At 41.9% G+C, this 24,594-nt stretch overlaps 1 protein-coding gene and 2 long non-coding RNA genes across 13 annotated transcripts in view; 1 reads left to right on the top strand and 2 right to left on the bottom strand.

The window, feature by feature from the left end:
• KHDRBS2 (KH RNA binding domain containing, signal transduction associated 2) overlaps nt 1–24,594 on the top strand; it is a 614,322-nt gene that overhangs the window by 147,399 nt on the left and 442,329 nt on the right. For 9 of the 11 annotated variants that reach the window (XR_012638772.1, XR_012638769.1, XR_012638770.1 and 6 more), the window contains exon 3: nt 11,520–11,603. The exons of the other annotated variants lie outside the window; for them this stretch is intronic. Coding sequence is in view for 4 of the 9 variants with exons in the window: in XM_074947899.1 (XP_074804000.1) it covers nt 11,520–11,603 (84 nt within the window). In the remaining 5 variants the exon portion in view is untranslated. The remainder of the gene's footprint in view (nt 1–11,519; nt 11,604–24,594) is intronic. 11 annotated transcript variants of the gene reach the window in all.
• LOC141984668 (uncharacterized) lies at nt 1,381–16,418 on the bottom strand. The gene is made up of 3 exons (XR_012638776.1): nt 16,285–16,418; nt 15,197–15,371; nt 1,381–1,483 (listed from the first exon to the last, which is right to left on the bottom strand). It is a non-coding gene; the product is annotated as an uncharacterized LOC141984668 (long non-coding RNA).
• The window catches only part of LOC141984667 (uncharacterized), a 76,341-nt gene continuing 69,468 nt past the window's right edge, over nt 17,722–24,594 (bottom strand). The window contains exons 9-11 of the long non-coding RNA XR_012638775.1: nt 18,788–18,929; nt 18,631–18,689; nt 17,722–17,890 (exon numbers count right to left, since the gene is read on the bottom strand). This is a non-coding gene — a long non-coding RNA (uncharacterized LOC141984667). The remainder of the gene's footprint in view (nt 17,891–18,630; nt 18,690–18,787; nt 18,930–24,594) is intronic.

The raw sequence follows: 24,594 nt of genomic DNA, 5'->3' as shown, positions 1-24,594 counted from the left end.
TCCCCTTTCCCATCTACCATTTTATCAGCACTCCCAAGGATCAATTATCCATACTCTTTAGTTTAAAAGGGAATGTAAAAGGATGTGATAAAATGGGCAATGTTCAATTTTTCTCCGTGTCCACTGAGGTCAGGACAATAGATAACCAGTGACATTTGTAGCAAGGAAAATTTACATTAGATATTAGATATTAGGAAAAATAAATGTCTATCAAAATAGTTAAGCATTGGATCAGGTTAGCTAGGGAGGTAGTGGAACCCACACTGTTGGACATTTTTAAGAACAGGTTAGATATACACCTGTCAGGAGAGGTCTAGGTATACTTAATCCAGCCTTAGTGTGTGGGGATGGACTAGATGATTTCTTGTCATCCCTTTCACCCCTACATTTCTATGATTCTGTGTCCATATTACATTAGATGATGTAAATATTCCCTAAAAGCATTGATGTAACTTTCCATTGATATATGGGATTTCATTTCCTTTAGCTACTGGACAGCAATAGTCACTGAAGCTTATTTCCAACGTAATATGCTGTATTTTGTCAACATAATTGCTAGAGTTTCATTGATATAGGCATATTAATTTTAACAAGGTTCCCTAACAAAAATAGGATCCAAATCACTGATCCTTGTGCATTTGAGTGGAGGAGATGAGAACAATAGGGAGGAGAGCTCTGCAGCATACTCCCCAACAACTCAGGTGGCAAGCAGCAGATCTGAGGGGTAGCCATACTCTGCTAGATGCAGATATGGGTGTAAGAGGGGCCAAAGTCTGCAGTAACTTGAGGTTTGAGGGGTGATTCAAAGATGGCTGGAATTGGTTACCTCACCACATCAAGGAGGGGGTTTCCAGAGGTTGCCAGAGTTGGGAGATTATCCTGGCAGCACATTTCCTAGAAGAACTGAGGGAGGGTTGGGGTAAGCAGCAGTGGGGAAGCCCTTGCCTCTGGTAGATCCTCTGAGATCAAAAAGTTTAATAGGTAGAACGTCTGTCTTCCTCTGTAGGGGTGTGTGGGTAGGGAGAAAGCTTGTCCCCTGGCAGAAGCATGTGGAGGAGTTCCGTGGATTGAAAAACAAAGTTTCCATTCCTCTAGTCAGAAATATACCCTATAAGAAAGAGCAGAGCCCCCAAATCTTCCCTAGTTACATAACACCTGACATGAAGTATTTGCACATATGGATGTGTCCAGATAAGATGAGGAAGGGCTCCTCCTTTAACTTCACAGTTTTGTATTTGAAATTAACAGATACATTCTATGTAACCCTGAAACCATAAAGACAAAAATAAATTTAGTTAAAATGTTGTTTATTATTCATTAACATAAGGGTAATATTTGAAAACTACAAAACCAGCTTTGATCAGTATCCCTTCTCTTTAAGGGCGTGATTGGAGGAGGTAGATGCTGACAGGAGCTGAGGATGTTCAGTGCTTCTAAGGAGTGGATCTTCAAAGATTCAGGCCTTTAGTATCTTCCTAAACACCTTTGAAGAGAAATAGTGTGAATAGATTATATTACCATTTTGTACAATGTGGAAACCAGCTGTCTGTTTAGTCTGAGAAGGTATCCTTTGTTACACTGGAGTAAATTAGTGTGTTCAGTGACATGATACTGGTGTGAATGTGATAAGAATCTGGCCCAGGCTGCATACACATAAATGCTTTCATTTTGAATAACAGTGTGCGAGAGAGAAAAAGCTGGTGTTTCCTTCCATAATGTCTTTTCAATTCCAGTCTTTAAAGTTTTATAATCTAATTCAGCTTTAAGCCATCATCATGCCTATTGTAAATAGGCTTCCTAGTGCTGAAAAAGGAGAAAATAGGTAACCAAATACTTTCTTGTTAATAGAACAGAAACAAGGGGTCATATACTGCCCTTGGTCTACAACAGAATTTCTATTGAGCATGTTGGGGAAGAGCAAAGTAGTAGGAGGATTTGATCAGAGAGTAGAGAATATGGATGTCAGCAATAGGTGGGGGGTTTGATAATCCAGGGGGCAGACAAAGTGGAGGTTAAAATAAGAGCAAGATAAAACAAACAATTTGATCACTTGGGAGCAGAGAAATAGGAAATTGGGTCCATTCAAGAATGACTAACTCCAGAGTCTGGAATTAGGATGCAAGAAGAAGAAGATATGCTATAAACTAATTGCAGAATTTGAACTAATTTTTTTCCAATTCAATGCTAGCTATTTAATTAGATCAAATATATCTATGGATTATTAAGGTTACCAATCCCATATAGAAAAAAATATGAAACTGTTTTCTTGCTATCTCTGTTACTGGACATGAGGTCTCAGAGGTGTTCCAACAAAACAGACTTAAAAACTGATTAAATACATGACAAGAAATAGATTCCAAGCTATCCATTTTAGTTAGGTGGTGGCCCTATTATCTAGGTCCTTATGAAATGGCATCAAGACAAATAATATTATTTAATAAGAATTACTCTAAGATAGGAAATGGTATGTACAGAATGGCATAAATGGCATGACCACACACCATTTGCTTACTAATCATGGGCTTCCATGTACAGTGCATTGAAATATATTACATTTTCAATTATGTGAACTCAAAAAGAGAGAATTAAACCTTTCTCTAGCTATTATTTTAAACAGAGAAATTTTTTTAAATGGAGCAACTGTCAGATTTATATGACCATGCCAGCTTCTCTGGATCTTCAGCTGTACCCATACATTTATGCTATTAGATATATTTTTTGTAGACCCTTGTTACAATGTTCAAAGAAAAAGGAGAGTTGAGACAGACTTCTACATCCTGGAAATTATACAAATTTGGTTCAGGACAAGACTGAGACTTTGTTCAATGTCTTGTTGAGAGGGCAGAGCATAGCTGTGGTGCACCAGAAGGAGCCCCAGAGAGGACTCACCCCTTGCTGAGGGGGCAGAACCAAGGCTTGGGCCACTCCCTGCCTCTCTTCATCCCTTCCTAACCCACCTGCTCATGAGGAGTACTGGGGACGCAGCGCCTGCTCTCCCTATGTATCCAGAGTATCCCAAATATGGGCATGCAGGGGGTGAGGTCAGACTTACCTCTGCCTTCCTGCACAGCTGTATTAGAGACAAGCCCAATATGCCCCTTAATATCAGCACGATGAAGCCTGCTGAAGAGAATGTGAAGGGGTAAAGGATTTGTACTCATTTCTGATGGTGCTATCCCAAAATTGACCCAAACTGGAATGGTATCAGGGAAGTGACTAATACAGAGCTTCTTTTGTTCATATCTCCATAGTTTTTAGATTGATGCCGTTTGTTTTCTTTGGCAAGTGGAAGAGTAGATCTTAGGGGGTTGGGGGTATGGGGTTGTAGCACTTAAAGGTTGGATGGTCAAAGCAAACTAGCTCTCTGGCCCATCATGGTTTGGAGGATGGGCGGTGTGTGGTCTGTGATCCACATGCAACAAGTACAATGCGAGATGTCACTGGATAATAACAGATAGATGGTGTGGAGAAAAGTAGAGTAATAGGAAAAGGAATTGCTAAGCCTGATCATACACATGAACCATATAGTCCAGTATCCTGTCTCCTACACTGGCCAGTACCAGATGCTTCAGAAAAAGGGGCAAGAAACCCTACAGATTATGCCAAATCTGCACTTCCCCGTTAAGGTTTCATCTTAATCCCTAATAAATCTCTGACCCTGTCAAAGTTATGAGCTAGCTATTTTAATGGATTGTAACAGTTACTGAGTGAACTGCACCCGTGACTCCTGCTGGTCTCAATGAATACATGTCCTTCCGGGTCTTAGGCCTCAAGCTATCACTGGGCTCCAGGTGAAATAATGCAATTCTCCCACTCTGACCAGGCCTTGAGTGCAGACGCCAGTGTAGCCTTTTTTACAAATTTAAATTGAATTTAGTAATTTTGTATTTAACTTCCATGGGTTCAGCTCCTGTTGCTACGTAGAGTGAAAATCACCACTAGTTCTTTTCTCAGATTTGGAAACTCCAGGAATGCATGAGGTCCAAGGATAGTGATCACAGTCACAATCACAAGTACAAAATCTTATCTGTACTACAAGTTTTATTAAAGCAATAAGTAAAGTTACATTTACCAATGTATATGTAAATCCTACAAGAACCCAGGCAATGACTAAGACTGTGGTCATCCTCACATCCTTAAAGATATTCTATAGTCTGATGGATCTCTCAACAGACAATTGATAGAGGGATGGTTCATGTTGGAGTTCCCCATGGGGTTGTCTCTTGGCGTCTTCCCACTTTTACTAAACCAAGGAACCTCTTTCATATTGTTGTTCTATACAGAACACCTTATGAATTTGCATGCGGGTTTTAAACCTTTTTTCCTTATCTGTACTTCCACACCCCATGAGTATTTTGGTGCCCCATTTTTCAAGTAGTTTCAAGTTCCTTTTATTCTCATTAGCATCTATGCACAAGATGTTACCTGTGGTCAGGCCAGGGCATTTCATGCTCTTACAACCAGGTGTCTCCTGACATTGCACAATATGTTGAGGTCTATTGCAATCTAGTTTTCCGTATCATCACTTATTGGTACATCTTTTACAGTAATCTTATGACCTCACTGGCATGGAGTTATTCCTAGATCACCCATTCATGTCAAGTGATCTTAAACGTATGGCCTTGTGACAGGGTGGACTAGATACGGAGGCCCCCTGCTGGCCCCCCTTGTGGCCCTGCCTCACCCTGCCCCAGAAAAGATAGAGAAGTCCTCTAGGTAGCCTAGAGTAGCTGCAGGGCAAGCATATAAAAAGAAGCAGCAGAGACAGAGCAGTCAGTTGCTGCCTGGAGCTGGAAGAGGTTCCTGGCTGGCTGGAAGAGTAGCAGGACCACGGACAGCTCAGTGTGGGCAGGTCTGAGCCCAGGGAGGGCTGCCAAAGATCCTAAGAATGAGCTTCTGGCTGGCTGAGGGGACTGAGCAATAGCCGAGCCCAGCCAGACCAAGTGAGGGTACTGTTGGTGTGTTTAAAGACTGAGCCCAGGAGCGGGGCTGCTGAAAAGGACACACCAACAGAGGATACCACAATGGGCCCTCTTGGCCTGGCATAGAGGCTAGTGTTTCCAGAGAGGAAGCCTTTATGGAAGGTAAAGACTGTATACCCTGGAAGGTGTTTGTTTTTACTGTTCCACCTACAGACAGTGTGTGTGACTCAAGCGGAGGGCTGAGAACCCACAGAAGAAATCATCAACCAAGAAGGAGGTGCTCATGAGAGGTGGTTGCCACCCCATTCAAAAAACTAAGAAACAGCAAGCTCACATCCGACCAGAAATGGGTGCTCACAAGAGATGGGTGCTGACCCCATTACAGCCCTATTACAGCTAAGCTAAAATCTTACAGACCTCAGCCTGTAGGCCTTGCACTCCAGCCATGTTTTACTTATATACCTAATACACAGTCATTACTCCTAAATACTTGTCAATCTTATACTTCTGTAATCCTACAATTTAAATGGCATATGAATTGACAATTACACCAAATAGCACAATGATAAATGGATGATAAAATGAGCTAATTAGCTACACCTGGTACTAATAGTCATCACCTCAGCATGTGTGATTTAGGCTCAGATCCTGCAGTTGTGCTCCATTCGGGCAATGACGGTGGTGGTCAGTGACCAAACAGCCTCCTTAAAACAACATATCATTTATTTAGAACAAAAGTTTTTAAGAGAAAGCATATCTTAAAAACAATAAAGCAGTCTGTACTCATGCCTGCTTACTAGGTGTGTAGCCATCTTCCACATGGGGCCCCCAGAAGGAATAGATCCCTAGAGACACTTTCTCAGAGTGTCACCTTGACTCCTTGTCAGAGAGCACTGATGTTTCCTGGGACGTCCCTGACAAATCACCCCCGTTCGTAAGAACCAAGACACTTTTTTAACTGTTGATAGCCCTTTGATCTAATAACTCCCAGCTCTGGGAAAACAGGCTTTAAAACAGGCTGGAGATGGGATCTTTGAAACCAGCAGCTTACCCATTGCCTTTCAAGTGTCTACCTAGATTTTCTTCTCTGGAAAGCCATATTGTTGCTTTCCTCAGATCTCTCTTGCTAGATCAATGCATTCACACAGGCAAATCCTATAACCCCAATATGCAACAATTTTTCCTTGCTACTCAGGTCACATATAGGCTTCTTGGGATACTACAGACTATTAAATAGCAGTTCCACTTCTGGCCTAATGGCTGACTCTGCTCTAGTGGGTGAGGGTGCTGAGTATGTGAGACCCCTCACATCCCCTTTTATTCATTTAACATACAGTCTTAGAATTCAAGCACATAAACCACATTTTGGACACTTGTCTACACTGCAAAAAAAACATCCATGGCTGTGAGTCTCAGAGCCCAGGTATACAGACTTGGGTTCATGGGGCTTATACTACAGCAGTAGATATAGCCTTGTAAACATTCTTTATCAGGCTCTGAAACTCAGGGGGATTGGGTATGTCTACACTGCATTGTAAATCTAGGTCAGTTGGACCCAGGTTTGTGAACTTGCTGTTTCCAAGCCCTCACTTTAGTGGCCATGTCTTACAATTGCTGAACCCAAGTCTCACAGGTATGCTACTGCATTATACAGATCATCTGACTCAGGTCTGCAGCTTGAGCTGTGTCCACAGAGGAGTTGTAACCAAGTCACAGCAGGTCAGCGGCTCTGACCCATCCAGGTCCTCAGTGTGACATTACATCCCATATTCTTCATTGAAATATGCTTATGATATGAATATGTCATAACTAAGATGTATTTTATGCAAGCTGAGTCATGTGAGATATCATTGGAAAGGTTATGATTGACTGAATATGATTATCCAATGTGTATGCATGTATCATTTCTGTATATGAAGTTAGGAATATTGACTATGGAACAATTACAACTGTGTTTTCACCTGGGGAACACCCACCAGACAGTATGCAAACAGCCTGGATGGGCCTTTAGGGGGAATAATAGGTCTCTGAAGATACTAATCTCCCGCCTTCCTGAGAAGTTTCCTTGGATGCAAGGAACAAAGCAGGGGCAGGTGATCATGTCATCTGGTACTGAACATCATCTTGGACTTCTAGTGTTTTTCCATTAAGAGCGGGTGGGAGTCAAATTGGGAAACAAAGGATTTCCGCCATACGAAAATCCTATTTAAGGCTGAGGAGTGAGTTAATCTTGGTTCATTCTTCACTGAATCTCCACCCAAGATGACTGCTGGAGACATCTAAGAAACAAAGACAAAGGGAAGGGGGGAGGGGAAGTACTGAACCTGGGCTGGGTTTAGCCTGTGAAGGATATACTTGGAGTTTTAAACTGCAAGCAAGAGCTGTTTGTCCACAAAGAAATCCTGCAATTTGCTTAAAACAACTTTTAGGGTGAGAAATTACTATTTGTAGCCATTTGTATTTTTTTAGTGTATTGAGCTTCATTTGTGTGTTTGTTTTATTTGCTCAGTAATCTGCTTTAATCTGTTTGCTATCCCTTATAATCACATAAAATCTACCTTTTGTAGTTAATAAACTTGTTTTTTGTTTATTCCAAAACCAGTTTGTGTAATTCATAACTGGGAGGAGAGGATAAAAAGCTGTGCATCTCTTCCTCCACATTGAGGGAGGGAGCAAATTCCATTATCTTATGCTGTATAGATCTCTGTCCAGCACAAGACAATATAATTTTGGGTTTGCACCCCAAAGGAGGTGTGCACTTGAGTGCTGGGCAATCCCGAGCTGAGTCTTCCCACACAGAGCTGATCTCAGTGTCTGTGTGCCTTTGCAGCTGGATGTGACCCTATTTATGTGTGTGCTTGAAGAGGCTTGAGGGCCTGGCACAACAGGATAGGGCGAGGGAGCCCAGGTTCATGGAACAGGCGGGCTCAGTGGGACCCCAGTACATCAGGCGGCACCCCAGAATGGGGGGCAACCCATCTCAGTGCTTGCTATTTTGAGTCAGATTGATTTGTGTCTGATGGAAGGAGGGGGCAGCTTGTGCTCAGACCTCAATAAGAGCCTGGTCTTAGTGTGAAGTGTAGACATACCTTTATGGTTCTATTTCATCATAGATTCCTATAAGTATGTCTACACAGGGATAAAAGCTGACTTGGGCTATCAAGGCTTGGGGCTGAAAAATTGCTGTGTAGACCTTCAGGCTTGGGCTCCAGACCAAGTCTGAAGTCTGGACAGCAATTTTTAGCCCTGTAGCCCAAGCATTGCAAGCCCAAGTCAGCTGACTCAGGCCAGCCACAGTCGTGACATGGGTCTTTCATCCTGCGTAGACATAACCTGTGATGTTAACTTTTGACTTTGTTCCTAAGACCCACAAAAGACTAGAGCACATAACAGAATGAGCTACAAAATTTCAAACTAAAAGTCAAGCCATTTTTAGAAAAAAATAGCAAATCAAACCATTAACTGCTGTGTTGTGCACTCCCATAAAAATAGCCAAACTATGTAGAATAGAGTTATAAACCCCTGAAATTAGGGGTTCATCATGTAAAAGCTGACAGAAACAGAATTCTAGAGGCATGGAGGGTGTCACTATAATTAAGTTAGAACTAGTACAGATCGTGTTTTAGTAATATTTTAGTATTCTCTTAGCTTCTGCAAGAGGAGATGGTTTATTTCTTTCAGGCATAATTACATGTGTCACGATTTGAGATTGTAAGAATCATATTAGCATAAAAAGGCAAGATGACTTCCAGAGCACTTAACATCATGTTTTTCATAATATCATTAGAGAGAAGAGATTACCGAAGATGGAGGGAAAGTGGAAAACTGCTTTTACTTTTGAAATATTTTTTTTTCTGGCCTTCCTTCTAAAGATAATTATTTTTTGCAAGAGATCATAGAATCATAGGGGGAGATCTCTTCCTCCTCCAATGAAAATGCCTGCAGGATGGGACATGGAGAGTAGGAAAGCTCTGTGAGGTTTCCCTCAAGGCATTTCTCTGAGAGTATTCCCTCAAAGAAGAAGGGACTTGCCCCAATGTGGAATAGAGAGTTTGGCTCACAGAATCTACAGATTTTCTCCAAACAGGACCATCTGCATGCTGCTTCTGTGCCAGTGCACTGACTCATGGGCTCCCTGCTGCACTTTCACCATTTTGTCATCACTAGAACCATCTGCCTTGGCTTTCCTCCCTGTACCTACCTGGAATTCCCCTTAAGGGGTCATTCTACGGTTCATTGGGGCTCCATGTAAAACTTAATGTGACCTAGTGTTGCATGTTTGCATTCACTTTTTCACACATCTGCGGTCTGCCAAGGAGGAGGATGTATCCAGCTCTCCCCTTGTTTGCAGGATCCAGGGTGTAGGAATTAGGGAAGGAATTCTGCTGAAGAGATGGGTGATCACTCCACTGTCTCATTGTACAGTAAGGAGAAGGTTCCTAGGTGGAGGCTCTCCCACATATGAATATGTTGGTAGATTGCTCTTCCTCATTGAGACTTAGAGATGAGTGACAAACTGCTGCAATCATTTTGGAAGCAAAATAAACTCCCACTGACTTCAGTACTTTGACAAAGCTCTGTCATTGTCTCCATGGGTCCCGCGCTTCCTGGCAGATTTTGCTAGCCTCAGAGGCTCACTGTGATCTTCTATGTAGCCCTTCTTTCTCTAGAAGCAAGGGTCACAGCCTACTGAGCCATTTTCATCATAAGCCAGCAAGGGAGGTGAGGAGAAGCAACCCTCCCTCACACAGTCTCTGTTGTCTCCCAGTCTCAGTGATTAATCGGGGAGGGGAGGGGGAGCCCGGGCCCATCCTCTACTCCGGGCTCCAGCTCAGGAACCCTAATAGTAGCAACTGTGGTAGCCGACTTTTTGGAAATAGGATGCATACAATTCCCTGGGCCACTTCCCCACAGCAGCCCCCACTTCCTCAATATCTACTTCACTGTTATCTCAGGGCCTCCTTTCTTGCGCCTGAAATGGTTTGTACTGCTCAGTTCCTACAACAGCGTGGCTTCCTCCTACAGCTCCTGACACACGCGCCCAGCTGACTAACTGGGAGGCTTTTAACTAGTTTCAGCCAGCCCCTAATTGGCTTCAGGCATCCCAATCAACCTAGCTATCTTCCCTGCCTTCTGGAAAGATCTTAATTGGCCCCAGGTGTCTTAATTGACCTGGAGCAGCTGCCATTTACTTATCCTGGTAACAGGGATTTATTTAGCCTGGGGTTAATATATCTGTCTCCCAGTACTTTTGTATAGCCATCTGTCCTTGCCCCGTCACAGTATATATTTTGCTTTATAAAGGACTGTGGAATTTGGCATAGAAAGGCCTATTAACTTTTCCATCCCCTGCCTATTCACAATTATTACCTATAGCAGTGGTCTCCAAAGTGGGGTGCGCGCATCCCAGGGGGTGCGCAAGACCATCCCTGGGGGTGCATGGCAGGAGGAGCGCCACCGAAGGAGCACCGCCAGAACGATGGCAGTAGCACTCCAGGACCTTTGATTCTTCGGCGGCACGCCGGCGATAGCTCGGCTCTCCCTGCTCCGTCTTTGGTGGCGTGCCGACGGCAGCTCATTTCTTTTCTTTTTTTTGCTTCCCTAGAGCTGGCCCTGGGGGTGCGTGATCCAAAAAGTTTGGAGACCACTGACCTAGTATATATTATACTAGTATATATATATATATTCAGAGTATAGTAATAGTATATATTCAGAGCTTTTAATGGTCCAGTTTTAAATGAGATAGCTAGTGGGTCTTCTTCGTTACTTCCTTTTTGAGGATGAGTCCATAAATTTATAGATCTCTGAAGGATATATTTTCTTTTGGACAATGACAATATAAATTATTAGAAACATAAGTGTGATGTTGTATATTATAATAATAAACCCAGAGTTTATTGAGTTTGTAATATCATTTTTACAGTTCATTACACACTGTGTCTCTGGCTTCTTTACAATATTCATAAACAAGGAAGAAAAATAAATTATGATTGGAAAGTGTCGTCAAGTTGCTATATTTCATTTTATAATATTTTATAAAATATTTCAAATATATGTAACAATTTATTCCTTGATGGACACTAACTTCAGAATTCTTTATTTCAGCAGAAATTCCCACATCAGTAACCTTTGAAAGTCTTCCAAATGGACCTACACTATTTCAAGAACATGAGCACCTTTTAGAAAAATATCATTATTGATTTTTGTAAACAATAAGAGTATGGACAAATGACAAGCACAACCAAATCTATGCCAACCAAAGCAAATTTAATTTATACTCCATAGGAGTGACTGATAAAAATAAAACATAACTAAACATAGCACAGAAACACAGACTCAACAATAGTAATGATAAAGCTATTTTTGTACCATTTTGACCATTTCAAATAACCAAACTTTTTGTTATTCCCCTACCTCTTTTCAATACTCATTTTTTAGGGACTGATCCAAAGCCCCACTGGAAAAAAATCTCCCACTGATTTCAATGGGTTTTGCATCAGGCCTTTAATTATTGTAAAATTAAAGTAACACTCTCCTACAGCAGAATTAGTCTGTAAATAACGTGAACCTAACTTTTGGAAAATATTTCATTGACAGAGGCTTGGTTACTTTCACACTACAGCTGGCAAGAGAGAAACTCCAAATGAATCACCTTTCATAGCACATATTCACTGCAAAGAGGTAACAAGAATACGTTTAAATAATATATGACTTTTTATGTTACTGTTTGTATTATGACTACTGCAACCTCAAAATACCTATTTAGTCAAATGAGAAAATGAATACTAATAATGTGAAGTGTGTATATGAGGCTTACTATCATAAATAGGATTATTAGGATGCATTAATTGGAGCTCTGTTGAGGGGAAGGAGGAGATTCTAAAGTTATTTCAGTGATATCAGTTTGACTTTGAATTTATCACTGAACAAAGTGATCAATCATTATAGCACTCTGAAAACTATAAAAGATTCTGAAAACCTACTGGCTATTAACACTTGTCAAGTTTAGCTAAGAGTAATGAGAGAATAACAGATTCCCCACTGCACACGTTCCTTCACTACCGACAGAGACTGTATAAAATGTAGTGTGAGTCCTAAAATAGGACTGTATTTATGTATGTATACCAAGACAATTATAAATAATCTATAATCATTAAAACAGCAGTGAACACAAAGCAAGAAGGGATGAAGAACTTGAATCACAAGTCTAATGTGACACCTGATAAAATCAGTATATGCCAGATAGTTAATTATAGTTATTTTAGAGACTAAAGACTCATTTATGCCATAAAGGCACAGCTCTGACTAAGGGTGAGGGCAGAGTCATGATGCTGTAGAAGGGATTGTGCCTTAAGTGAAGCTGTGCCTTCGGGAGTTTCCTGGTATGTAGGGGCAGTACATATTCCTAAATAGAATATTCCTCTCACTAGCTAGAGGGTAAGTATGGTTATAGTCAAGGAGTTAGGAGACCTGGGATCAGTTCCCTGTTCCCCAGACCCCGCCCCTTTTTTGGTGACTTTGGGGAAGACACTTAGGCCCCGAACCTCAAAGGTATTTAGATGTCAAACTTCCCATATCAGTTTGAGATAAGTGCTTAAATACCTTTAAGGATCTGGACCTTAGTTTCTTCATTCCTTAGTACACCATCTGTAAAAGCACTTCATAGCACTTCCTTACTTTATTGGGGTGTTCTGAGGATAAATACATTAAAGACTGGGAGGTGCTCAAATACTACAATGGAAGCCATATAAATACTTTAGATAGATAGGACTCGATCGAAAGCACAGTACAACGAATGGAGAAACTTCTGTGGCTCTGCTGGAGTTCCTGAAGGTACTGGCCCTATTGGTCATAGCCCTACCCTCTCCCTTTTAGGCTATGTCTACACTTGGAGCTCACCACCAGAGCTAGTGGTGTGATTCCCAGCTTGAGGAGATAACTTGCGCTAGTTCTTGTCAAGCTAGTATGTTAAAAATAGAATGCAGCCATGTTAGCATGGGCAGGGGTGAGTAGCCGCTTGGGCTAGCTGCCCTGAGTAAGAACCCATGGATTCTAGGTGGGTTTCTATGCAGAGCAGCTAACGCATGCCACCACTCGCTGCTGCCTGTGCTACTATGGCTACACTGCTATTTTTAGGATGCTAGCTCAATGAGAGCTAGTGCAAATCTTTCTCTTTGAGCTGCGAATCATATCGCTAGCTCTGGTTCTAGCTATAGCCTTTAGGGGAGCAGAAGGACTCCCCTGCCACTACCCTTGTGCACCTTCTCAAGGGATGGTCCTAAAAGTGCAGTTTTCTTTCCAGATTTCTATAAGATTTAAGGAAGCTACATACATAATATTGTATCACTGGATTTTTGCATTTTCACTATGGATTTATTGTGCATCCCAGAAAATGGATGCTGACAGAGAACAGAGTATATTTTTTGAATGCTAGTCAGTATTCATATTCCACAGTTGGTGGATGCACATCCAGTGTGCACATGTCAGAGAATTTTCTAGTCAGCAATATCTAGTGGGGTAGCACAATGCGGCCTCCCTTTCCTCATGCACTTTGCAAGGGTATAAAGCATGGAGCCGCACCTGGTTTTTTCTCTAGTTGTTGGGGCAACTCTCTTCAGAATTTATCTCCAATTCAGCAATTATTAATTAGCAGTTCAGTTACACTAGTTAATTAGGTCTATGGGGCACTCTGGGGAAAAAGGGTTCTCCCCACTCAGTCACTTGCAGTACTGGCACCCATGGCTGACCACCACAGATCCCTGAGCTTTAAGAATTGCTAATACTGAATGGCAGTCATGCCTCTGAACGATGGACACATGAGGTATGTCAAAGTCTACAGAGATCTTGTTCGGGCAGCAACTCCAGCATGTGCCAGCCAAATTCAGCAAAGTAGAGATGAACAGCTAAAGGATCAGACTGGCAGAAACTGATTCAACTCTGCCAAAGAGGTTGGGTCAAAGGAGTCAGTGTCCAATAGTCCTACTACCACATTGTCAGGCCCAAAATGATCTTTACATCACTGATGGCCTGCTTCTGAAAGGACAGTGCATTCTCATTCCTGTGCTACTTCAGAAAGAGAGTGTCTCCAAACTCAATGAAGAACACCATGGTATAAACACGTGCAGGGCATGAGCATAACAGTCCATATGGTTGCCAGGTCTGAGTAGTCAAATTCAGACCTTAGTAGAGGGCTGCAAGATATGTAAAAGGGGGGGAAAAATAAAGGGGGAAAAATAATTTCCAGAACCATTACTCTGTACAAAGCTACCTGATAGACCTTGGCAGCAGGTAGTCACAGATTTGCTTTTTTTCTGGAAAGGACACACATACATTATTGTAGTCAGTTACTTCTCCAGATATATTGAATTAGCTATATCTACACAGACTTCATTGGCACAACGCATACAGAAACTAAAGTCAATACTTGCAAGACATGAAGTTTCATAAGTACTAAGAACTGATAATGGGCCTCAGTTTAACTCTGAAAACTTCCTAGCATTGGCACAGGACTTTGATTTTGAACATCATGCTAATAATCCATGTTAGCACCAGAGTAATGGGAAGGTGGAAAGAGCAATGCAAACTTTAAAAAGACTTACGCAAAAATCAGTGGACCCATATAAAGCACTCCTGGTATATTGGTCAACACCACTTTCATCTGGACTATCTCCAGGAAAACTTCTGATGGGAAGATGACTAAGGATGCCTTTACCTGTGGCACTGATACCGCTTAAATTTAAGATGTCTGACTGGAAGGAATTTCACAAACACGATACTGAAATAAAATTTGGCAACAGCAAAACTTCAAAGTTCAGCACAGAACAAAAGCACTACCTGATCTGAGACTAGAAAGGAAAGTTTGGCTCAAACACTCCAAGACATTTGGCACTGTTTGAAACTTGGCAGAAACTCCCAGATCCTATCTAATGCAGACTCTGAAAGGACTTTGCTAGAGGAATTGGGTTCATCTTCAATATTTTCCAGTAAAATGAAGAAAGGAACTCTAACTCCACACACAAACTCAGCAGAAGTGAGAACATGGTATGGAGACTGATCAGAGACCCTCAAAGACCTGATCTTTAGAATACTGCACAGGATTATTTAAATGCAATTGTTAAGGAGACATAGTACTGTAAATAGTTTTATAGAATTTGAAGTATATTTTGAACTGTTGTCTGTACATACATTGGTTTATAATTTAAGGTTTAATCCTTTATAAAATGTATAAATAATGGGAGATGTGAAATAATGAGTTTCTGGACCTCCACACTTACCAGAGATGACCAGGATGTGTTGCAGCAGGGATCTTAATAAATGGTGGAACTTCCTTGTTAGGCAGTTCTATAGGAGCTGCTTACAGCATGGCTTATTGTGTTTATGCCCTCACATTACAATCCATTCTGTCACTGACCATGTCTGAAGGGTCCTTCAGGCCTGCAGCTTTGTCATCTGGGAAGCACAGAGACAGATCAGAGTTAAAGTGCACGTCTACGAAGGAGAAAAGGCAAAAATCACCCTCTCCAGATCAAACTTTGAGGCCACATAAGACTACCTGACTGTCAGATATTGTCTCAAAACTTAGGGAAAGTTCCCTGAGCACCGGAGCCAATACCAAACAGGATTAGCCTCTCCACAATACTTGTGGCGCAGACAGTCACCCCTGTGCCAGTGTTTGGATCTGTCTGTGCCAGGAGTGGGCTGCTCTGATGCAGCTGATCCAGGGTGAGCTCCAGATAGCACTGGCCACAACCTCATCACTTCCAGATGATGCTATGGCTCAGATCAGTCATCTGCCACTCCTAAGGACTAGAAGATATTTCAAGATCTCATGAGATGAGCAGCAGCAGCCTTAGAGATACCTACTGAGGATGTGTGGGACATGCCACACAAACTCCGTGATATTCTAGATGTGTAGTGATCCCAATCAACAAGGGGCTATTGGAGATCGCAAAACCCCTGTGGCTGACTTCAGCATCACTGACACCGATGTCCAAATGGGAAAATAGATGGCACCTGACTGCTGGAAGGACCTGGGCAATGTTTGCAAGGGGGTCCCATACAGTCCCAGTTTGCTCTCAAGAACCATGATCACTGGCACCTCCATGTTTGGATAATGGCCTCATATGGGTGATCTCACAGCTCAGGGCATGTGATCCATTACAGATAGGGCTTTACACATCAGTATTCTAGAACTCAGGGCCATATACTGGGCATATGTAACCTTCCTTCTGGATATGCACAGCCAGGCAGTCTTGGTGATATCAGACACTATATCAGCATTTTTCTACCTAAACACAGGTGTGGAGGGGGAGGTTGCAGGTGTTGTGCCTGGAAGCCATCCAGCTCTGAGATTTTGCATTACCTTGTCAGTGGTCCATCTCCCTGGGGTGAACAGTATGAAGACAGATGGCCTGAGCAGGCACTTCTGTGACAATCATGAGTAGTTGCTTCACATGAAAATCCTTCAGGGCATCTTCCATCAATGGGAAGATGCCCACACAAAACTTTCATGACAGCAATGAACAACATATGTCCAACATACTGAACTTCTGTTCATGGGAGGCCACAGTCTTGACTCTTTTTGATGCCTTATCCTCCAAGGGATGGTTGGGCTGTTCTGTGCATTTCATCCATCCCTCTTGCTGCCCAAGATGCTGTGAAAGATCAAGTGGGAGAAAGCCAGAAAGCCTGGTATGGCCAAGGCAAACATGGTTCAGAAATCTCCATGACCTCTCTCTAGTACTGCCAATCTCTCTACCCTGGATCCTTGACATTCTAGTCTGTAATGGTGGATTGGTGCTACACCTAAGCTTGAATTCCCCCCACCTGCTGGTGTGGATGCTTGCTGGTTGACACAAGTAGAGTTGGTCTGCTTATGAAATGTTCAGCACATTCTTATTAGTAGCAGAAAAAATTCCACTATGTCTCTAAGTTTCCAAAATGGGCACAACAACACTGGATTTCCTCCATGCATTTAGGAATTCAGGAGGTCCTGGAGTACCTACTGCACCAGAAGCACTCTGGTCTCTTACTGAGCTTACTTTGGGTTTACCTAGCAGCCATTTTATGATTCACCCACCAATTGGCCAGTCCTTGATCTTCTCCCACTCCATGTCAAAGAGGTTCCTGGCAGACATCTTCAGATTTTACCTGTTGATCAAAGATCTGGCCTCAGCATAAGACCTTAATCTTGTCCTTTCAAAACTGATAGATGCCTCCTTTGCAACTATGGCTCTTTGCCTTACCTCTGGACATCAGCAAAATCATATTGTTCTACCTGGACAGGATAAGACCCTTTCGGAAATGTCCCAGGCTGTTTCTGGATTACACAGCGAATCGAAGGACAAGCCATGTCTATGCAAAGAATATCAAACTGGATTTCCCAATTCATCAGGTCATGTTACAGGCTACTGGACAGGCAACTGCCAAGCAGAGTACATGCCCCCTCCACCAAGGCACAGTCCATCTCTTTGGCTTCTGTAGTGAACCTGCCTATCCAGGATATTTGCAGAGCAGCAACCTGGTTGTCTATGCACATACACATTCACAAAGCTAGGGCAAATGGCATGGGTAGATACAAGATTTGGATGATGTGGGTTAAAAATCATATTTACACAGATGCTTTGTAACTGCCCCCAGTGGGGGCTACTGCTTGGGTGTCACGAGCTGTGGAATATGTACACAGACTACTACTCAAAAGAAGAGAAAAGAGGTTACTTAGGTTACTTCTCTGTACGGTAATGGATGATCTTCAAGATGTGTAGTTCATATACATAGTCTACAACCTACCTACCTTCCCTGCTGCTTTGGAGTCCTGATGTCATGGGCTGTCATGGAGGTAAAGCTGTGGTGGAGCTTTTATGCCCTGGTGAAGTGCACAAGGAAAGGAAGGGCATGGGCACCGCTCCAGTAGGTGCTGCTGACTAGAAAATTTTCCAATGCATGTTCACTGGATGTGCACTCACCCACTGTGAAATATGTAAATGAAATACATATCTCAAAAACATTATTTACCTATATAGGTGAGAAACCTCTTTCTAAAAAAGAGCAGTTTATACACTATCCCCAGCTTCAGATGGATTTCTTTCAGATGACTTGTCTTATAATCATCTTCCCCGATGAAATCAACAATTCTCATGAGCTTCAGTTTAGGGCCCTCAACTGATTAGCACTATAGATATTCTCTGCTTTTTCATGACGCAGCTGAGCAGTCTGTCATGTCTTAAACAATAGACTCCCACACTCCTAGACTGTACACAGTCTCAATCAGCATGTCACTACAATAATTGATTTACATCCTTATTACAGTGTTTGTTCTTAAAACTTGCCAATTTTGCTTTAGACAAATGGATAAGATAGCCACAATATTTGGCATATTCCTATTGTAGGGCATTCTTAGGGATTCCTGCAAACAATGAGGTAACCGTATCTATTTATCAAAGGCAACTGACATCTGAATGGTCAGATTAAGAATATAACACCAATGAAGAGATAACGCAATAAAATATTATGAACAAATATTTTAATGGCAAAAGTCATTCTAACAATAATAAAACATTTGTAATGAAACTCTGGTATTCCTTTGTACCCTAATTATCAAAATGTATTAGGGTAATTTGTAAGCTACAGTATACACAATTACACTTTGCTTTCAAAACAAAAGATGCATTTAAAAAAAACCTGATCATTTTGAAACCATTTTGATTACCTTACACTTTGTCTTCATGATGCTCTGTTCCTCTCTTTTCTGTTCCTCTTGTTTCCTTTCTGGTTCATGCAAAACACAACTGGTAAAAAAAATGTAGTAGTAATAATAACAAATACATATTGTTAGTATAACATCAAAATGCATACTAGAATCTTACCTGAAGTATGCAGCCTTTTGGTCTGCAAAATTAGGCTGGAAAGCATTTAAGAAGACATGACCTAAAGAGATTTCCCATACTTTACGCTGGAGGTACTCTGAGAATAGTCTCTCCTGCTGTGTTTTGGCTCTTTCACTTCTGGCTGGAAGGTAGAGAGTTGTAAAAATGAGAGAATTTTTCAAAGAGTTGAAAAAAATATATAAAATGTCAATGTTCATTTCAGTTTTTTCAGTTTATTCTTATTTTTGCCAGACTAATATGCATCTTTAATACTGGGCACTTGAAACAACAGGTTTTGTTTGTTTGTTTGTTTGTTTGTTTCATTTGTTTGTTTTTTCTATACTGAAAACAACACGAGACCTAGTAAGAGCATCTGGCTTCTTCTCAGTTACCTTACGCTGAAACAGTAGAGTTTTGAGATGGTGGTCTAGATATAGAGACTCTGAAGTTGGAGTATACGTGACTAAGGCTACAGTTTTGTCACGGAGGTCGCGGAAGTCATGGAATCCGTGACTTCCAAAGACCTCCATGACTTCAGCTCTGGAGGCTGGGAGCCGCAGGTTCCGCCTCCTCCCACAGAGGCAGGGAGCTGTAAGGTACCCCTGCTGTCTGAGGCAGTGGGCCCCCAAGCTCTCAGCCGCCATGGTCAGTGGAGGTACCCTGCAGCTCCCAGCTGCTGCAGGCAGGGGGGTACCCCACAACTCCCGGATGCTGTGGGGGACAGGAGGACCCTCGCAGCTCCCCGCCACTGGTGAGGGGGCAGTGGGACTCTGCAGCTGGTGGCAGGGGGACCCTTGGAGATTTGAGCCCCCATGGGTGGTGGGGGACCCAGAGCTCCCAGCCACCCCGCAGCTGCCCAGTCCCTTCCCATTTTATCATGGATATTTTTAGTAAAATCAGGGACAGGTCATGGGCTTCAGTGAATTTTTCTTTATTGCCCATTACTTTCACTAAAAATATACATGACAAAATCTTAGCCTTATGCATGACTCCTCTTCTTCACTCCCTCCTACCTCCTCCTCATTCTATGAAAACTTCAACATACGCAGGGTTGGATTCATAGATTCTAGGGCCAGAAGGGAGCATTGGATCATCTACTCTGACCTCCTGGATAACAAAGGTCAAAGAATTTCACCCAGTTATCCATGTATTGAGCCTAACAATTGTGTTTGACTAAAGCATATCTTCCAAGAAGGCATCCAGTCTTGATTTGAAGACAAGAAGAATTGGAGAGTCCACCACTTATTTTGGCAGTCTGTTCCAATGGTTATTCATCCTCATTGTTACTTTTCCCCTTTATTTCTAACTTGAATGAGTCTGGTTTTAACTTCCAGCCACTTGTTCTTGTTACGCTTTTCTCCACTAGATTAAAGCCCTTTAGTATCCAGTATTTTCTCCTCATGAAGGTACTCACCCACCCTAATCAAGTCACAGTTGAAATTTCATCTTGATAAACTAAATAAATTGAGCTCTTTAAATCTCACTATAAGGCTGTCTACAGTGGTGATAGTTGAACTCCCAAGGCCCAATTCCTGCAAGGTGCCAAGACTCCTGAACTCTCGTGAGTTTAAATTATTGGCAGTTGAGGGTACTCAGCAATTTACAGGATACATACAGGATCAGGCCCTGTTCTCCAAAGACCCATAGGAAAAAGATCTGCAGATCACTGAATGAGCCCCAACACCATATTAAATACACAGTATTATTCAGGGCTCCACAGGTTGCACACATAGAATTTAGCAGGAGAAAAGCAGAAACTCTTTAATGACATCTATTACTGCCTTGTATCCATCAAGAATTCAAATTAGAAACTATATCATGTTAGGCTCTTCTGTAGTAAAGATTTTATTCCAGATGGACATGTATTTTACATGAAGCATTGTTCATTATAAAATCATTTTTAAACATAAAGGGCTTGATTGTAACTGTCCAATCCATCCAGACAAAGGGGCTGTGCCAGCACCAGATTGAAACTCTGGAAGTTACAATCTCCTTCCTGATTCCCTCTTTTGCTGCAGAGGTAAAGTAATCTGTACTAGCTCTTTTGCTGACACAAGTTACTTCCCCCTCCATGGCAACACTTGTGCATTGGGGATTGGAGTCAAGCCTTTGCCCAGAGGAGTGACAGCTCATCGACAGCTGCTCTCCCAACCACATTGATTTCAGTGATGCAGGTGGCCTGTGCCAAGAGGTTCTTTACTCCTAATTATTCTTTTGTTTAGGTGCACTTTTTCCCCCCAGTGGTTGCCTCTAATATGGTGTGTGCTCTGCTACATGAAACACTTGTTTTAATTCTGTGCAGGAAAGACAGAACCCTGCTGTGCAGTATAAATTCTAGAATGGCCATACTGGGTCAGATCAATGGTCCATCTAAATCAGTATCTTGTCCCGCATAGTGTCCAGTGCCAGATGCTTCAGAGGGAATGAACAGAACAAGTCAATGTTGAGTGATTCAGACCATCATCCAGTCCCAATTTCTGGTAGCTGGAGGTGTAGGGACACTCAGTGCATGGGGTTGTGTCCCTCACCATCTTGGCTCATAGCCATTTATGGACCTATCCTCTATGAACTCATCTAATTATTTTTTGAATCCAGTTATACTTTTATCCTTTACAACATCCCCTGCCAACTAATTCCACAGGTTGGCTATGTATTATGTGAAGAAGTACTTCCTTTTATTTGTTTTAAACCTGCTGCCTATTATTTGTATTTGATTTCTAGTTTTTGTGTTGTGTGAAGAGGTAAATAACACTTCCCTATTCACTTTCTGCACACCATTCATGATTTTAGAGACCTCTGCCATATCCCCCCCTTAGTCATCTTTTTTCTAAGCTGAACAATCTCAGCCTTTTGACTCTCTGTTCATATGGAACTATACATATTGAACATATTGAATGTATAGTTGGGGCTATTTTTTCCAATGTGCATTACTTTGCACCTATTATGATTGATTTTTATCTGCCATTTTGGTGTCCAGTCACCCAGTGTAGTGAGGTCCCTTTGTAACTCTTTGCAGTCAGCTGTGGATTTAACTATTGAGAAAACTGACCATTTATTCCTACCTTTTGTTTCCTATCTTATAAACAGTTACTGTTTTTATGATGATGATGGTGATTATGATGATTACTATTAATAATTATTTGGGATACATATTTGTTTGAGCCTTTATTATGGTGTTTTTAAATAATCTCCATTCATTTTGCAGATGTTTCACCATTGTGATTGTTCTTTGTAATTTCTGTTTAAGTAGCATCTTCATTTTTGTGTAGTTCCCCCTTTTGAGGTTCAATGCCACTGTGGTGAGTTTCTCTGGCATTTTTGGCCCTACAAGGATGCTAAATTTAGTTACATTGTGGTTGCTATGATGGAGTATTTCAGCTATATTCACCGCTTGGACTAGAACCTGTGCTCCACGTAGGACTAAATCAAGAATTGCCTCCCCCTTGTGGATTCCAGAACAAGCTGCTTCAAGAAGCAATCATGTAAGGTGTATAGACATTTTATCTCTGCATCCTGTCCCGAGGAGATGTGTATCCAGTCAAAATGGGGGTAGCTGAAAATCTCCATTATTACTGGGTTTTCTGTTTCTGTAGCCTCTCGTTTCAGCCTGAGCATTCCACAATCACTGTCACCAACCTTATCAGGTCGTATATTCCTGCTGCTATACTCTTTTTGTTCAAGCATGGAATTTCTATTCATAGGGATTCCGTGGTTGAGTTTGATACATTTAAGACTTTTACTATATTTGACTCTGATTTTTTCACATATAGTGACATACCCACACCAGCATGATCAGCTCTGTCATTTGACTTATTTTGTACCCTGATATTATCATATCCCATTGATTACCCTTATTCCGCCAAGTTTCCGCAATGCATATTACATCCATATCCTCATTCAATACCAGGGACATTAGTTCACCCATCTTAGTATTTAAACTTCTAGCATTTGTATATAAGCACTTTTACATTTTGTCAATAATCAGTTCCTTACCTTCATGTGTTATATTTCAGTGGGGCTGATTTATATTTCACTGTTCCTCACTAGCATAAGAACTTAAGAATGGCCATACTGGGTCAATCCATCTAGCCCAGTATCCTGTCTTCTGATAGCGGCCAATGTGAGGTGCCCCAGAGGGAATTAATAGAACAGGTAATCATCAAGTGATACAACAGCTGTCGATGTTTCCCTTTCCCAGCCCCTGGCAAACAGAGGTTTGGGACATCATCCCTGCCTATCCTGGCTAATAGCCATTGATGGACTTATCCTTCATGAACTTATCTAGTTCTTTTTTGAATCCTGTTGTAGTCTTGGCTTTCACAACATCCTCTGACAAGGTGTTCCATAGGTTGACTGTGCGTTGTGTGAAAAAATAATTCATTTAGTTTCTTTTAAACTTGCTGTCTTTTAATTTCATTTGGTGACCCCCTCGTTATACTACTTATACTTCACCAACTTCTATCCTCTCCTCTTTACTAAGATATAGAAATCCCCCTTTAATAAATTCATCCCTAAGGGAGGTCTCTGCCCAAATCATGTGCTCCTCCACACCTGTTGGCTTTCCCTCAGCCCTTAGTTTAAAAAATCCTCTACAACCTTTTTAATCTTACATGGCAGTAATCTGGTTCCATTTTGGTTTAGGCAGAGCCCATCCTTACTGTATAGGCTCTTCCTTTCCCAAAGGTTCCCCAATTACTAATAAATCTAAAACCACCTTCCTACACCATTGTCTCATCCATACATTGAGACACTGCAGTATTGTCTGTCTTTCTGGCCTCACACATTGAAATGGAAGCATTTTAGCTAATGCTACCATGGAGGTTTTAGTCTCTTACGTAGCAGCTAATCTTGGCCACCAGGACCTCTCTCATATCTTTCCCTATGAAAGTGGTACCTGCATGTACCACAGCCACTGGCTCTTTCCCAGCACTGCACATAAGTCTGTCTAGATGTCTCGTGAGATCCACAACCTTTGCACCTATCAGGCAATTCACCAGTCAGATGAGGTTCTCTCAGTCATCACAAACACAACTAACCATATTTCTAATAATCAAATCTCCCATTACTATTACTTGTCTGTTCCTAATAACTGGGGTTCTGTCCCCAGGAGAGGTATCCTCAGTATGAGGGGATACCATGACATCATCTGGAAGCAGTGTTCCAATTCTGGGATTGTTTCCCTTCACTCCAGCTTGATGCTCTCCTTCCCCTAGACTTTCATTCTCCTTACTAGCACATCGGCTGTCAGAATGGGGATAGGATTGCTCTACTAACTACTGTGACCCTGAAATTATCCTTTGTGTACCTCTGTGTCTCCCTTTTCTCCTCCAGTTCAGCCACTCTGGCCTCAAAAGCTCATACTGTATCTCTGTGGCCCACAAGCTGTTTGTACCCACATGCACGCATATGCCACCTGCCCACAGGCAGGTAATCTTACATGCTGCATTCAGTGCAATAAACTGTATAACCTCCTCTCTGCTGCTGGACTCCTTCCTGTATTGTTTTTACTTTTGAAGGTTGTTTGGTTTGGTTTGATTTGTTTTTTTGTGGGGGTTATTGGCCAAAGTTTAGATAGAGCATGTTTGTTAGGTACATCGGCCTCTCACACTTCCTCTGTAAACTCCCTCACAAAACTCCCTTGTTTGCTGCCCTCTGTGAGCTTAGGAGCTGGCTTTTTAAACCCCTGTTCTCACAGAGATAGCCCCGACCCCTTGTCAAGGGACCCTATAGGGGTTAGGGATCAAAGGATAGTAGTCTAGAGCCTCGGTAGTAAGCTCTCACTATCCTATCAGGCCACTTGGTTTAGC

This window comes from Natator depressus, chromosome 3, assembly GCF_965152275.1.
Source record: "Natator depressus isolate rNatDep1 chromosome 3, rNatDep2.hap1, whole genome shotgun sequence".
Taxonomy (NCBI): Eukaryota; Metazoa; Chordata; order Testudines; family Cheloniidae; genus Natator; species Natator depressus.
The sequence above is the reverse complement of the archived record's forward strand: the minus strand, read 5'-3'. Positions and strand labels throughout refer to the sequence as shown.